This window comes from Dysidea avara, chromosome 12, assembly GCF_963678975.1.
Source record: "Dysidea avara chromosome 12, odDysAvar1.4, whole genome shotgun sequence".
Lineage (NCBI taxonomy): Eukaryota > Metazoa > Porifera > Demospongiae > Dictyoceratida > Dysideidae > Dysidea > Dysidea avara.
The window spans coordinates 21,752,415-21,766,605 of record NC_089283.1 but is presented as its reverse complement, the minus strand read 5'-3'; the positions used below and the strand labels follow the sequence as shown (position 1 = coordinate 21,766,605).

The 14,191-nt window shown below is 38.6% G+C and overlaps 2 protein-coding genes across 2 annotated transcripts in view; one reads left to right on the top strand and one right to left on the bottom strand.

Moving 5' to 3' along the window:
* Nucleotides 1-337: 337 nt before the first annotated feature.
* Nucleotides 338-14,191, bottom strand: part of LOC136241671 (tripeptidyl-peptidase 2-like) — a 33,673-nt gene continuing 19,819 nt past the window's right edge. The window contains exons 19-33 of the mRNA XM_066032926.1: nt 6,296-6,450; nt 5,750-5,866; nt 5,289-5,389; nt 5,085-5,181; nt 4,552-4,692; nt 4,237-4,281; nt 3,619-3,818; nt 2,584-2,662; nt 1,919-2,070; nt 1,722-1,818; nt 1,333-1,457; nt 1,194-1,242; nt 791-910; nt 573-695; nt 338-519 (exon numbers count right to left, since the gene is read on the bottom strand). Coding sequence (XP_065888998.1) covers nt 430-519; nt 573-695; nt 791-910; nt 1,194-1,242; nt 1,333-1,457; nt 1,722-1,818; nt 1,919-2,070; nt 2,584-2,662; nt 3,619-3,818; nt 4,237-4,281; nt 4,552-4,692; nt 5,085-5,181; nt 5,289-5,389; nt 5,750-5,866; nt 6,296-6,450 — 1,691 coding nt within the window. The 3' untranslated portion in view covers nt 338-429. The remainder of the gene's footprint in view (nt 520-572; nt 696-790; nt 911-1,193; nt 1,243-1,332; nt 1,458-1,721; nt 1,819-1,918; nt 2,071-2,583; nt 2,663-3,618; nt 3,819-4,236; nt 4,282-4,551; nt 4,693-5,084; nt 5,182-5,288; nt 5,390-5,749; nt 5,867-6,295; nt 6,451-14,191) is intronic.
* LOC136241221 (uncharacterized) lies at nt 11,179-12,868 on the top strand. The gene is made up of 3 exons (XM_066032405.1): nt 11,179-11,452; nt 11,506-11,808; nt 11,858-12,868. The coding sequence occupies exons 1-3, from the start codon at nt 11,195-11,197 to the stop codon at nt 12,866-12,868; spliced, it is 1,572 nt and encodes a 523-aa protein (XP_065888477.1). The 5' UTR covers nt 11,179-11,194.

Here is a 14,191-nt window from a genome sequence, read left to right as displayed (position 1 = left end):
AACTCCTATACAATTATTTTCCAACAATGCACTTCTATTTATATGAAATGCTTTATTAGGATAGTAGAGTGACTGCTCTATTAGATAATAAAAAGTTCATCTTTCCCTCTAGATCTTTCTGAGGAATAAACTTGAAATGTTCCTTAGTTTTCTTGAAACCTATAACGGATTCAATTCTTTCCACAAAGATGACAGTTTTAGTTTAAAACCAAACGAAACAGTTTTTATACGGTTTTCGGAGACCACTATAACACCATTATCACCCACTGTGGTAACTAACACTTAGCTACTTATACTTCATGTTTTAGTGTGACTATATATACCCTATCCACTACTATTCTTTGTTAGGTAGGTGCTCAATAAATTAGTGTGAAAATATATTACTACACAATCCAATTTGTTTATATCAAATGTTTCAAAATGATATCATCAGAAAGGTTGATAATTTGTGGGATAATTTCGAGGCAACCATCTTCTTAAGGCAGTAGAATAGTGTCCCCATCCCAGTTTGTCAAACACCTGTTAAGAGTGATAGTAGCTTACTACAATATGGTAGTGGAAGTTTGGACAACCTTGATGAGCTCTAAATCTCGATCCTTGTTTGGTCCAGTATCACTACTTTCTTCTTCAAGTAGTTTAGCCAAAATGGCATTGTATTGTAAAGCTCTTGCAAACTGTATCCGAAAACTCCGCAACTGTATAAATAAATAATATATTACAAGATGCACAATCTGTAACGGTTGCCAAAATGGTACAATCTCTAGTTTACTTCTTGGTGTATTGACTATACCTGAGTATCTTTGGAGTCTAATAGTTGATGTAATGTGATGTATATTTCATTCATTCTATCAGAATATATTGACAAAGGATCAGTGACATTCTCTTTGAGCTCTCTTGCAATGACCACACCCTATAAGACACATTTGTGTACACACACACGCACACACGCAGCATGTTATACAGGAACAGCACAAGGAATTACTATACCAAACGGATATTGCATCCTAGTGCAACTACAAATTAGTAGTGTGGTCACACAGTACATTTTAGCTATGATTGGGACCTGCTTGAATTTATCACTACAATGAGGTGGTATTATTAGTCATGAAGAACAGGTATACCTTTGCTATCACTAGGATATTGTTCATGGTCACTATAACGAGTAAGGAGATCATAAACTACAAATTGTTTACCTCTGCCAAGAGACAATCCATCAAGATCTTCTTAGTCTTCTCCATTTGACTGTAAAGATAAAAACAATGAAATACACCATGGACTATTGATGATTGTTCTATTAGGATACGTTACAGTAGTACAGTATCACCAACTAACCTTTGCTTGTCACTGGCTCCAACACTAAGGTCCATCTTAGTACCACAGTAAGCTAACACATCTTGTGTATTCACCTGCTTGTACACCTCAGCCACTAGTGATGCCACAGTTGGCTGATACTGACACTACAGAGAAGTAACACAATGCTTTGTGACCTTCATTCCCAACATCAACTACAGATTTATAGTGGTACCGTAGCAGCAGAAAATTCAACAGCAAAAATATACGACAAATAGAAGGGTATGTTTATTTGACAAATTTATATTTGATGGTTCCCTCGCTCGTAGAGGACCGCGTTATGTATTGTATGCATATTCAGGAAACATGTGCTGCTCAAGTAAACACGAAATACTGCTGTGTGTTCTATTAGAGTGTATTGTAGAAATTACCGTTTTGTCTTCAACACAGCAAGATAGTTTAGCCATTAAGAAGTCCAAATCACTGCCAAATTCACTTTCCATTTCTGAGATATCAACCACCTTCTTCCTGTATGAAGGATAGAGAAATGAACCTTTGTGTAGTGCAGTGTACGAGTAGTGTATGTGTTGTGTTGTATTGTGTGTGAGCACTATACAACTACAATTACTTCATCCATTGTAGCTTCAGATCCTTCAATGCCTTATCATATTCCTGAGTGCTACTACTACTACCACTACTACTACTACTGGTACTTGATGGTTTAGCTGCTGGTGATCTCTTTGGTTTCTCTGATAACAAGTACTGGACTGGATAGTGTACCTGGAATAGAAAACCAGGTAACATCATAATCCACATATCAAGAACCCACTGAACAACAATACACTGGGGTGTTCTCCAAATAATGCTATCTATAACCTTATGGGTATTTACAAGCTTTCACCCTCTTGCAGGACATAGTGGCCCGTAGAACACTTATGATATAACATTGTCCAGCTGTATGCAAAGTCAGTTACTTCAATACATTCCCACATGTTTAGAGAAGTACTCTAATTGAACAGCTGCAACCAAATAACACTACATATACAATCCATGCTATAGCTACAGTGTGATGCCAAGGAGTGGTTTTGATATAAACGTCAGGATACAGTGTGGCCACTAATTGAGGATGGCTACAATTAAAGATGATGAAGTCAATAATAATAATAATAATAATAATATGGTCTTGCAAGTGATACAGTGGACAGACAGACAGACAAATGTCTGTTGTGTCTGGGAGACCAGCCCCAAAATAATACAACTAACAGTGCATTATAACGTTAGGTCATCACTAACTTCTTTCTTTACATTGTCCGCTTTGCTGAGGGTGAGCTTTCCTTTCAGAAGATCACCTGATTGGTAATTCTTAGGTAACCTGAAAAAACAATCACACAAATTGCAGTCAAACAGCTATCCCCATCCTTAGCAGGGGAGAAGAAATGAGAGGGGAAAGTGCCTCCTCACTTTTTCCAGTACCTACTTGCTAACATACAGCAACTTTTGTACCTATTCTTATCAACTTACTTTGCCTTGATTTAGTAGGATTTGTGATAAAGGTTATGCAAGAATGGAATATTATATGTGAATCAGTACTGGGATCGAGATACTCTAATAGATCAGTCACCTAACTATTCTAATAGAACATCCAGTCATACATACAAGTTCATTTTGCTATGCTCGTGTGTATCTATTAATGAAGTGTGTTTATTTACCGATGTATCTACTTGTACAGTATCTGATTTTAAAATATTTTGTAATTGCCAGCTTTCCACATAACTTATCCCCCACTTTGGAGTACTGTTCTCCACCCCTGATCCTTTATGTGCACATATTATTAGATAGTAGGACCAATCTCAAAACTCATGATCATCCAAATACACCAACAATGGCTGTCCTATTAGAGTACTTGAACATGGCACAATACTGTAACAGTGAATTAAGTAACCATTTTGTAAGCCCCCTGTGCTTTGCAGCGCTTATGAGCTCCTGTCCAAACACACCAACAATGACCGTTCTATTAGAGTATTGAACATGGGCTGGTTTTATTTACTATCCAAACTGGAAACTTTAGTGACTGACCCGATGCACAGGTGCTTGGTGATAGAGGATCCACAGGAACTCAAGAATTTCCTATCGTCAGGAGCTATATAAATATTCTTTTTATAGCACTCGTAATAAGAGGCCTTCAAAACCAAAAATGCCATTTATACTGGGAAAAAACAATGCTTCGCCTCCACAAAATACTGGCGAAGGTGACCAGATAGTTTCTGCACACAAAAACAGTTGGCTTGCCAGACTAGTAGTACTGTAGCAACACATAAAATGACCTACTTGTCTTCAAAGTAGTTTGTGATAAAGATGGATGCCACATTTCTAGGAGCCAGTTTCTTGGAGTGCCACTTGTTGGAAGAGGTAAGAGCATCAGCCATTGTAGGATAGAGGTCAACACTAATACTGGAGGATAACTTTACTTCTAACGTCATCACCAAATCCTTCAGGGACTCCAGAGTGGTATGCTTCTCGTGAACCACCTGCACGTTGGGTAAGGAAAAAGTAACCAAAAGAAAGTAGAGAAGGTGACGTATTGATCTACTGTTCTAGACCCAAAGATGTTCCTAGAGGGGCCAATACAAATACTCTTGGCTCTATACTCTCTGCTCCAAATCATCTTACAGTGTCCTTATTAGACAAGTGCATATAAATGAGACCATGGAGGAGTAAACCGGTGTTGCTGGAACTAAATTCCTGGGCCTGAATAGATGTCAAGCTTGTTTAAATGCCAGGTCAAAATGTTTATAGGAAATAAAAGCCTGTGTCTTCTATACAGATAAACGGAATACTTTTAGCCCTAAACGTAAGTGTCTGGATTATGTAGGTGTCCTTGTTTCCGAATACAGGTCTTTGTTTCCGAATACAGGTCCCACTGTACATAATACACTTCACACTCACTTGTAGTTTAAGAATATAATCTCCTTTGTCCAGCTTGGCTGAGTACTAGAGGTAACAATAACACAACATACAATCTGTAGCCGTCAATTTAATGATAGATTCTCATCCACTTTTATTCACAAAAGCAATGAGGGCGGGCAGGTAAATTATCAACTAGGATGATAGTTCACATAATGTAGAAATCAACTATGTAGCTAGTTACCAAGTTGCTAAATAGCTATGTTTAGCTAGCAATGCTCTGAGGAAAATGACAACATGGGTGGGGCTGAAAAACTAGTAGTTCGCTTCATGTGGACTAAATTAAGAGGTACTTACTTGGTGTGGAAAGGCATCTCCAGTGCGGACCAATTTCTTCTGAGAATTGTACAGCATCCAAAACTGGCTGGCATAAGGTGACTCGTAGAGGAATTTGCTGAGCAGGGTGGAGACTGGTCTGACCTCACTGCCACTCTTTGGCTAAAATAGGAATGGCAATAAGATTACTTAGATCAGGACTTTGGAATGGAGTTCAGCAACACAACTATATGCAGTTCAGGAGCTTTGAAGTGGCAGCATAAATCAATGGTTATTAAAAATAATTTTTTTTTTTAAATCCACGAGAATCAATACACTTATGCTAACAACAAAAGTCAATTTGTATGGCAATTTTTTACATTGTACAACCACATGGTTTTAAAATCCCCAAACAGAAAGCTTGTGGACATACAGCCTGATGCTATGCTAAGTATTAGGCCATTTCAAAGTTGCTTGACCAGTCAAAAATTCAACTATTGCAGCACTTGTCTGAATAGAGCTTTCGGAATTGGAATGAAGTTATGGAATACTGAAATATGGACACATACACATACCACATGAAAATGATAGACCAGTTGTATTTCATAAAGTTGTTCACCACTTAGCAACACATCCCGCTCTTCTAGTGGCTGGATCATATGTTCATGAGGCCTTAAATAAACACAAGAACAAAAAAACTTAAGAAAATGACAAGCATACTATTTTATTCCTTATGGGTAATTGTTCTATGGATTACATATACAGCAATTACACACTACCTTTTGACAAGGACGTAGTGAGTGAACTTCAATTCAGGTGAGAACTCTTCTTGTCTGTAGTTACAAGTCACATCCATCCTAGTCCATGACTCTCCACAGTGCTATAACAGCAAAACACAAACACACAGATGAACAAACAACACTTATACTTCACATTATTGTCATATGCACTTCTAGACTAAGCCTCCAAAACTTCCCAATCATTCTTCTGAAAAATTCACAAAATTATGTACCAAATTGTTTGGGTTTCAAAATTATGGGTAACTGTTGTACTAGAATTATGTACTGCAAATATACTGCTTTATTTGAAGTGACTGCTCTATTTGAGTATGTTGATTATTTAATTTACTAAATCATTTTTATGCTTGCAGTATTTTCAAAAGAATTTTACATATAATTATAACACTGCAAGCCAGTACACCAGTCTAATCTGTACCTATCCACAATGTTTCTACACTCACCAATTTAAGTATCGAGGTGTCAGGGTGTAGAGAGTGGAAAGTGACCTTCAGTGACACACTAGCATCAGACAAATCTGACCAGTACTGAGTACAACATAACTCCATCATGTAACCTACCTAAGGAAAGGGATGACAATTAGAGCAATGACATGAAGACCATAAACCACTTGTGTTTCTCTAGACTATAATAGAGCAGTCTGCTACCCCTTGTACATAACTGGATCACAGAATAGGGTATATGATACAGAGCCAACAGAATACTTCAAATAAAGTGTTTGAATGCTTTAATACTTGGATACAAAACAATAGCCAGTCAAGACAGGTGACACCTCTAGTCATTGGTGCCAGAAATTGTATCATATTATGGTAAGAATTGTATAAAATGCCTTGTTGGTGCAGTAAGCATAGAGGTATTCTGGTGTCGGGTTAGAAAGGTTTCACTGTACATTGACCTGAAGTTTATTGACACATTGCTAAAGGTATATGAATATGGTAAGAAACAGTTTGTACACAATATTCAATAAATAGTACTACACAATACTCAACTGATAGTGGTACAATGATGGTGGATGATCCACTTGGCTCCAGTTTAACAGTATGGTATGTCTCCTTTGTACAATATGAGGTCATTGGTGGTAGCTGTACTGTCTGTACTGTGACACGAGATGGAGACTGATGGTTCTTGGAGATGAGTCCAACTTCTGCAATTGAAAACAAAGTATAAACAAACCATATCAACCCATGAATAATCGCCTCAAGGCTATCACCTTGATTTTAAGCTAGTCATTTTTTGGGCCAAAACCCTCTAGACAAGTAGGTATTAGCCATTTTGTTACACTCCAGAGGGGATATCTCCTTTGTAGTGAAACTGTGTGCTGCCAACAACCAACCTCTGGGTGGAACATTTACTTGTCATTGTGGAAGAACCTTCCGAAGAGTTGGAGATCGCACAAGACACCAATTTAGGATTACACATCCCAAAAGCCTACTATAGGCTTCGTTATCACAGCTTCAGTTGTGGACGACTTGAGGCTTGAGGAGGAGACCTACCTATGTTTGTCTGTATGCACCCACCTGAGCAAAACCATTAAATGGTAAAAGCAGTCTGTATGTAAGAAGAAAAAGCTAGATGAAGTCTATATAAGGTAAACTTTGCTTCAAGATGGTTTTTCAGAAGTCTGAAATACAGGTGTGGCCACTCTCCTCACACTTTGTGAACTACAGTACCTTCCCTGTTTTACAGGCATTTAACAACTGAAAAAACACAGTACAGGTCTCATAGACTATCAGGAATAGCCCACTCCTTCGAGTTGAAAGGAGGGTGCCCCATACTTATGTAAACGAAAATGTATTTTCCGTCTTACGGCACCTGACCCTTTACATAAAGACCATACATTGGTGAAGTATACTGAGTTGTGCAGCCAGTTGGATAAATGACCAGCCAATCAGAACAAAGAATCCCTTTAAGATTTGATTTGTTTACGTCCTATTCATGTTGAGATGAAATGGCTTCTTCAAATGCTAAGGGTTATATTAAAAGGCTTTTTAAAAAATGATGTAATCAACAAGGTGAAAGGTTTCTAAAACACAACTCTGTATATATGCTATGTTCACCAGACCCTGGTCAGGTGCCACCAGACTACAAAAATGTAGGATGGCCTTGTGGCTTTGTCGAGAAATTTATGGGGAAAAGCATGATAGGCAAACTATATAGAAAATACAGCACTTACTTAGCAGTGTATAGCAACATAATTATACGAAATACGATACACAAATAATTATATAGTATGTGACAATAATTTAAACATTGTTGAGGCTATAGGTAGCTGCATGGTGCCTGATTATTAGAAGTAGCAACTTGCTTACAAGTTAGGTTAGATTCCAGCCAAATTTGTGTACCAATACCTTACTCACAACAAACTGACAACTGACTCACTCACAGTAAGCACTAACCCAGTGACATTCCAGTGAGCACTGATACCTCAGTGGTATCTATAACCATAGATTCTCTACTCACCCACTCACAGCAAGCCCTGACAACTAAATACTCTTTCTTCACAAGAACAGCTCCAGAATTTAATCAGATATTAACAGTCCAACTATTGAAAGTTTTTATGAAATCATCTTTTTGCGCATTAGTACTTGTGCCCCTTGTGGGCTCTGCTAATTAAACAATATGTTGTAGGATGTGGAAATATCATATGGTATGATAGTACTGTACAGTAAGGACCACAGAGGTGTGGGCGTGGTCCATAAAAAAAGCATCACCTAAAAACGAGCCTCACTTTTCCATGACGATGATGAAGCAGTATTTGTTAGATAAAACCCAAACAAGCCTTCAGATCAACCCAATACGCTTTCAACAAGTTGCTACGAATTTATTATTTTATTTTTAAACAGAATTTCTATTGACTAAGTAACTGACTGACTGATGCCTTCAGACAAGCGTAACAGCTAAGGCGACGGGTTTGATTTTTTTACTGTTCGACGTCACTTCAGCCGGACATGTGCCTTTTGGCATACCGCAGTATGTACAATACCACAGGATGGTCATGGACTTGCTGTACACCTACAAAATTTTTGTCACTAGTTAATTGCTATGGTACCAAAGTGACCATCAACATACTGTCTTACAATAACAGTTTTTACAATCACATATTTACACATACTTTGAGGTTATGTTGTGATGTTAACACTTGTCAGCAGGGTTTACCAAGTGGGTGGGCAAACCAGTTTAAAGGCTTCTTAACCAGTTAATTGGCTGACCTTGAGACAACACTGGTTAACTAGTTATTTGCATACCAGTTCACACCATTACTTACCAGTGTCCTCCTTTGTGGCGGTAGAATGAGATGCTATATGGCTTCTCTTTGTTAACGGAAATCATCTATAGTGGCTACTTTGATTGCAGACGTGCTTTTCGAATAGTTCTTGATTTGTACTGCTGTGTAATGGGTTGAACATAGCTGACAACGACGTATAATGGATACTTCATTTTTCCGACAACAATTGGTAGCTGGGGCGCGCAGCACCATTTCTTTCTTTTGATGCAGTATGCGTGGGTTCACCAGTTATAATAAGAAAAGTTAACAAACAAGTACACAAAAAAAAAAAATCGGAATTTTCAAATAGAGTAAAGACAATACTACTGAAACAAGCTGGAGTAGTGCACGGCATTAAATCACAGTAAAACAATAAGAAGTGTTATATCTCTACTGTGCTCAAGATACTGTAAGGAAGAGCACAGTAGGAATATAACACTTTTTAGTGATTTAATATTTTCCAGCTTGTTTCAGTATTTTTTATCAACGTGCTATGGTCCCTACTCCAGTTGAAAATTCCAAATTTTGTGTACTTGTAACATACCATACGGTCAAGAGTTCATAATATTGTGGAGCAGCAATTTGCTAGTCTGGTGTAGACAGACCTTTAAAAAAATAAAGGGTCTGGTCTGCGTAGCATCGGGCACTCGTGCACCTGATTTACGGTATTACATCATGTCTTGTATCGTATTGTATGTGTTTCACGTTATCAGTAATGTATCAATTATGGCTTCTAATACAATCATTTTCTGTTTAGGATGTGGCAGCAATATAACGAATCAAAAAGGAAACCGGTTGATTCAGACACCATCATCACGGCACATTTTACCTGTTTGGAGTTTGCTAATGAGGGAAGAGCTAAACACCCGCTCAGCTTCAGTAACTGCCCAGTCGATGGCTGTAAACGTTGGGAAAATGTGCCGAAAGTGCTTCAACACGTTTGAAAGAGCATCCAAGTTGTGGCAGACTCTTACAACTGGAATTGCTAAAGCAGCAGATGCGTATGTTCCACATAATGCTCCCCTTGCTACCGTTCCTGGTACCTGTGATGCTCCACCTATACCTAAACGACCCAGATTATCAGATTGGCAAGAAGGGCAGTCACCAGTAGTCAAGGTTAGAAAATAAGCTGATATTATCTAATTGTAAGCCCTCTTTGTTTGATGTTTCAGGTTCAAATAAGGTATCGTCGTAATAAGTTTCGGAATCATATCTTAACACCCTCCAGGAAAGCCATAGGCAAGGCCGTTGCTAGGCCAAGTAAACTGACAATAGCCCGGGAATGCTTGAATGATCACACTATACGATGTTACATTATGACTATCTTGTCTAGAAACATTCGTTCTGAGATGCACAAGATGTGTGCTGAAAAAACCAATTCTGTTCTTAAACAAGAAGCTCCTGAAATATTGGAAGATTTTTGCTGGGACAGTTTGCTTACAGAAATCCGAACCCATGCACCCACCTTGCTTTATTTTTTGAATGCTTGCACACAAACCAAAAAAAATCGCTCTAACCGAGAATCTACCATTGGGATGTGTATAGCCATGCTTTTAAAGTACCACTATAACAAGATGTCCTTGGTGCAAAAGATTGTTGCTTTAATTCTTTATGCTGGTCGTTCAAGCAAACAGGTATGTCATTAAATAAGATCATACCTTCTTGTATATTTTTGTACATGTATTAGGTGTTTCAGCGCTTGCAGAAGATCAATGTCTGCATATCTCACCAAACCCTAAATTCTATCATTTCAAAAGTGGGACTAAAGTTTGATAGAAAGGTTATTCAGTGGAGAGGCTTACTTCTTGGCGAGTTGAATGTTCCTGGACAGGTATTAATGGTGGTGTTTGCTGAAGTTCTAACATTAATAGTTTACTATAGATTGATAACCAAGTACAGGATGGGCTATCCCATGTTCCATGTATCGAGATGGAATATCCCGACTCAGATAATTCTAATGAATCGTCAACTCATTCAGAGTCATCCTTTAGCTCTCCACCAGTTTCACCATTGATGTCAGAAGGTGAGTTGACTGATTCTGAAAATGAAGAAGAGTCTGAATACCCAGATTCAGAAAGTTCTGAGTGGTCGACTGAAAGCTCATCATGCTCAGAATCTCCCAGCCTTGTTGCCCCATGTTTTTCTCCATTAACACCATCGAACAGACAAAGTAATCTTGAAGATTGGGTAACTGCAATTGCCTGCCCTGTAGCTGAATCACCTCAACATTTACAGATTCCAGTGATTCTGTCTCATCAACTGCCAGCTGAATCACCTCAACGTTTACAGATTCCAGCGGTTCCGTCTCATCAACTGCCATTTGAATCACCTCAACATTTACAGATTCCAGCAGTTCCGTCTCATCAACTGCCAGTTGAATCACCTCAACGTTTACAGATTCCAGCGGTTCCGTCTCATCAACTGCCTGCTGAATCACCTCAACATTTACAGATTCCAGCGGTTCTGTCTCAACAACCGCCAGCTGAAATATTATACCAACCAGTTTTGAATCTCCTGTTATTACGACTTACAAGTGGTTGGAGATAACATTGACTTCTCAGTTAAGGCTTGGTACAGTCACAGTGATAGCCCTAAAGATCAGTCTGTCCACTATTTTCATTATATGGCTGTGCGTGATCGAACTGACTTTAGTGACTATTCTAGTGAAAAGGCTGACACTTGTTTGAATAGTGCAGACAAAATGGCGAAGTTTCTCTTGCCAACCAAAGAATGTGATGACCAGCTGACTAATCATCTTGCTGTTCTGGTGTCTCGGGTCATAGTGTCACACATGCCTTATTTTCGTTTCGCCTTTTCTGATGTTGTTTCCTGGCACATTGACCATCCATACTATGAAGACATGAGTAAAAAGTCTGAAGTGGTAAGCATATTGTGCACTTTTTTTGTTAAACAAATTAGAAGGTTTTGTTGTAGACCCCATTAGGTGTACTGCTTTTCAATGAAAACAAAGGGGATGAGATGATCAAGATATTGTCCCATGTTCACCAGTTTGTGCCAGTGGTGGAACATGAACGTGAAGTGGATGTTGGGAATGGAAAGAGTGTTTCACAGCCAGTTTCTAGGCTCCACTCGCTGTTGTTTGGTGGTGACCAATTGACGGCTGCTCGTGTGAGAGGTGCCCAAGAGGCAAAGTCCAACTCTGTGACTTCATCCAAGAGATTTGATGGACTCATTCCTGTAATAGAGGACTGGCACACGGAAGTCATCCTGGTTGAGGTTATTGGTCATGTATAACTATTATTTTTTACCTTTTTTGTTTTCTCAGGTTATTTGGAAATATTTTTATGATACTGATTCTGCTGGAGAGCACTGCACTATTTATCAAATGCGAAACCTAATCAACCAGCAGAATGTTGGGAAATTGCCAAAACACTGCTTCAATGCCTGTAATAATTTTCTGAACATAACAATTACAGGACACATATTGAGTGCTGCATTGAAAACATTTGGAATGGCAACACTGAATAGTCAACCATCCGAAGACATCATTCCTTGCCCAGAAAATACATGGACACAAATTGATACTGAACGAAAATCTTTGTTGGAGCAGTTGAGCAAAAGTGTCATGGAGAAATACATCAACCATTTCTTTAACTCAGCAGTTTCTTCAAGTGGCGATCGTGTACATGATTACACAAACTACCTGATGAGCATAGGCTGTATGTACATGCTATTCAGAGATGCAATAAAGGAGGGTGATGGCAGTAGAGTGCTCTTATACTACCGTTACCTCCTGCCACTTTTCATCAATGCTGGACGTCGTAACTATGCAAATGAAAGCCTGAACTTACTTTGTCAGTATTACTTTGATTTGCCACCTAGAATGGCCCAGCAGTTGATATGGTGCGGATTTATCAACACTGCTGGTGTAAAAGGAAGGAATATACCTTCTGATCAACACCTGGAGCACCTCAATAAAGTTTTAAAGGGAACCATACAAGGGCTGGACTCAAACAAAAGCGCTGAAGGTATTGTCCGATGTAACAAAGCACTGGGTGTGATGAATGAAATACTGTCAAGGTTTGATGAGAGTAATAAAGTTAGTTCGTTGAGTGGGGCTCATGGCGTGCCTAAGCACAAGAAGGAGCTTGAATTAATAATCAAAGAGTTACAGGAGCACAAAGTATTTGAAGTTATACAGGGACGGAAACATCCTTCATTTGACAAACCTGTCAGTGTTGTACATATGAAGCCAGTCTCGGAGATACTTTCTTGGGTTACAGATCATCTTACAAGTCGTTACTATAAGAAAAATAACCAACCTCATTTAATATAACAACTGTTTTAGTGCTTAAACTTTTACCCTGGCTGTTGTCTAGTGTGGCATAGCTGACCATTTTTTTAGAAGGGTTGGCTATGTCAGGCTATTTGCTTCAAATTTTAATAGATTTTTCAAAAATTTGATGTTTGTGGTTACTTTATTATGCTGGCTTTAATATACGCTGTGTGAGGGGTTAGTTCCACTATCCTTGAAAATCATTAAAACAGTTTAAGTAAACGTAAAACAAAAGCGAAGTACAAAACAGAAATTTATATTATTTAATAAGAGTTGACTAAATTCACATCAGAGTATATATTTAAATACTAAATTGTTGGAGTTCTTCACATTGGCCTAAACTGCATGCATCACAGCACAGACAAGGAGTGCTTTTAATGGGGTTGTATCCTTCAAAATTTTGAAAAAGACAGTCCCTTCTGCAAGTACTGCTTGTAATGTAATTTCGCATGCTTGGATCAATGTGGATCATTCTAATCTCTTTGATGAGCATTAAAAGTGCAAGTGACTTGTCACCATCTCGGCCTGCCCGACCAGTTTCCTGAATGTAGCATTCTATATCTTCAGGTGGGCCAACGTGAAACACTTGGTGAACATCATTACAATCAATACCCATCCCGAAGCCACAGTAGCAATAACAACTCTCAGATGTGAGGGCTTTGTGAATGACTTTAAAATGTGCTCCTTTATTTCAACATCCACTGAACTATGGAACATATCCACAAGCCTGAATTCAGGCAAATCTGGAGCATCCACTGGTTCAGTAAACTGCTTACCAAGGCAATATCGCAAATGTCGATAAATACGGCCACACTCAGGTAAACGTTGGCAATAAATGATGGTATGTGGAAACTCTCCTCTCTGCTTCAACAATCCACTGACCAAAGGTGAGAATGCTTCTTGTATATGCCTGTTTATATCACTTCACCATTGTATACAAAAGGCACTATTCGACACATAACTAGCAGGATTACTTGAGGGATCGGGACAGTAGAAATAATTTATTATGGTGGTGGAATTGTCTGTGCAACACAAAAGTCTCTTACCATTTCTTGACAGTATGTGCCTCATCGATAACTAAGGCACATATATTTGAAGCATAAACACCCGACTTAAGCAAACAACTCCAGTGCTTATTTAACAGCAACATCTCTGGAGTGAAGAAAACTAGTTTATAAGCTCCAGCTTTTACTCCTTTAAGTACAACTTCACTGTTTTGGTCTCCACTGACAAAAGCTGCAGCTAAGCCTCTCTTGTTAAAAGTGTCGGTCTAGTAATTAAAATGTATTATCACATTTCCTGCCATGCAATTGTCTAACCTGA

What these genes read in the sequence shown, in the direction of transcription:
- LOC136241221 (XM_066032405.1), top strand. Translation starts at nt 11,195, where the DNA reads ATGGCTGTGCGTGATCGAACTGACTTTAGTGACTATTCTAGTGAAAAG. An exon ending in TGAGTAAAAAGTCTGAAGTG is followed by an intron (nt 11,453 to 11,505) that starts GTAAGCATATTG and finishes GTTTTGTTGTAG; the next exon opens with ACCCCATTAGGTGTACTGCT. An exon ending in CGGAAGTCATCCTGGTTGAG is followed by an intron (nt 11,809 to 11,857) that starts GTTATTGGTCAT and finishes TTGTTTTCTCAG; the next exon opens with GTTATTTGGAAATATTTTTA.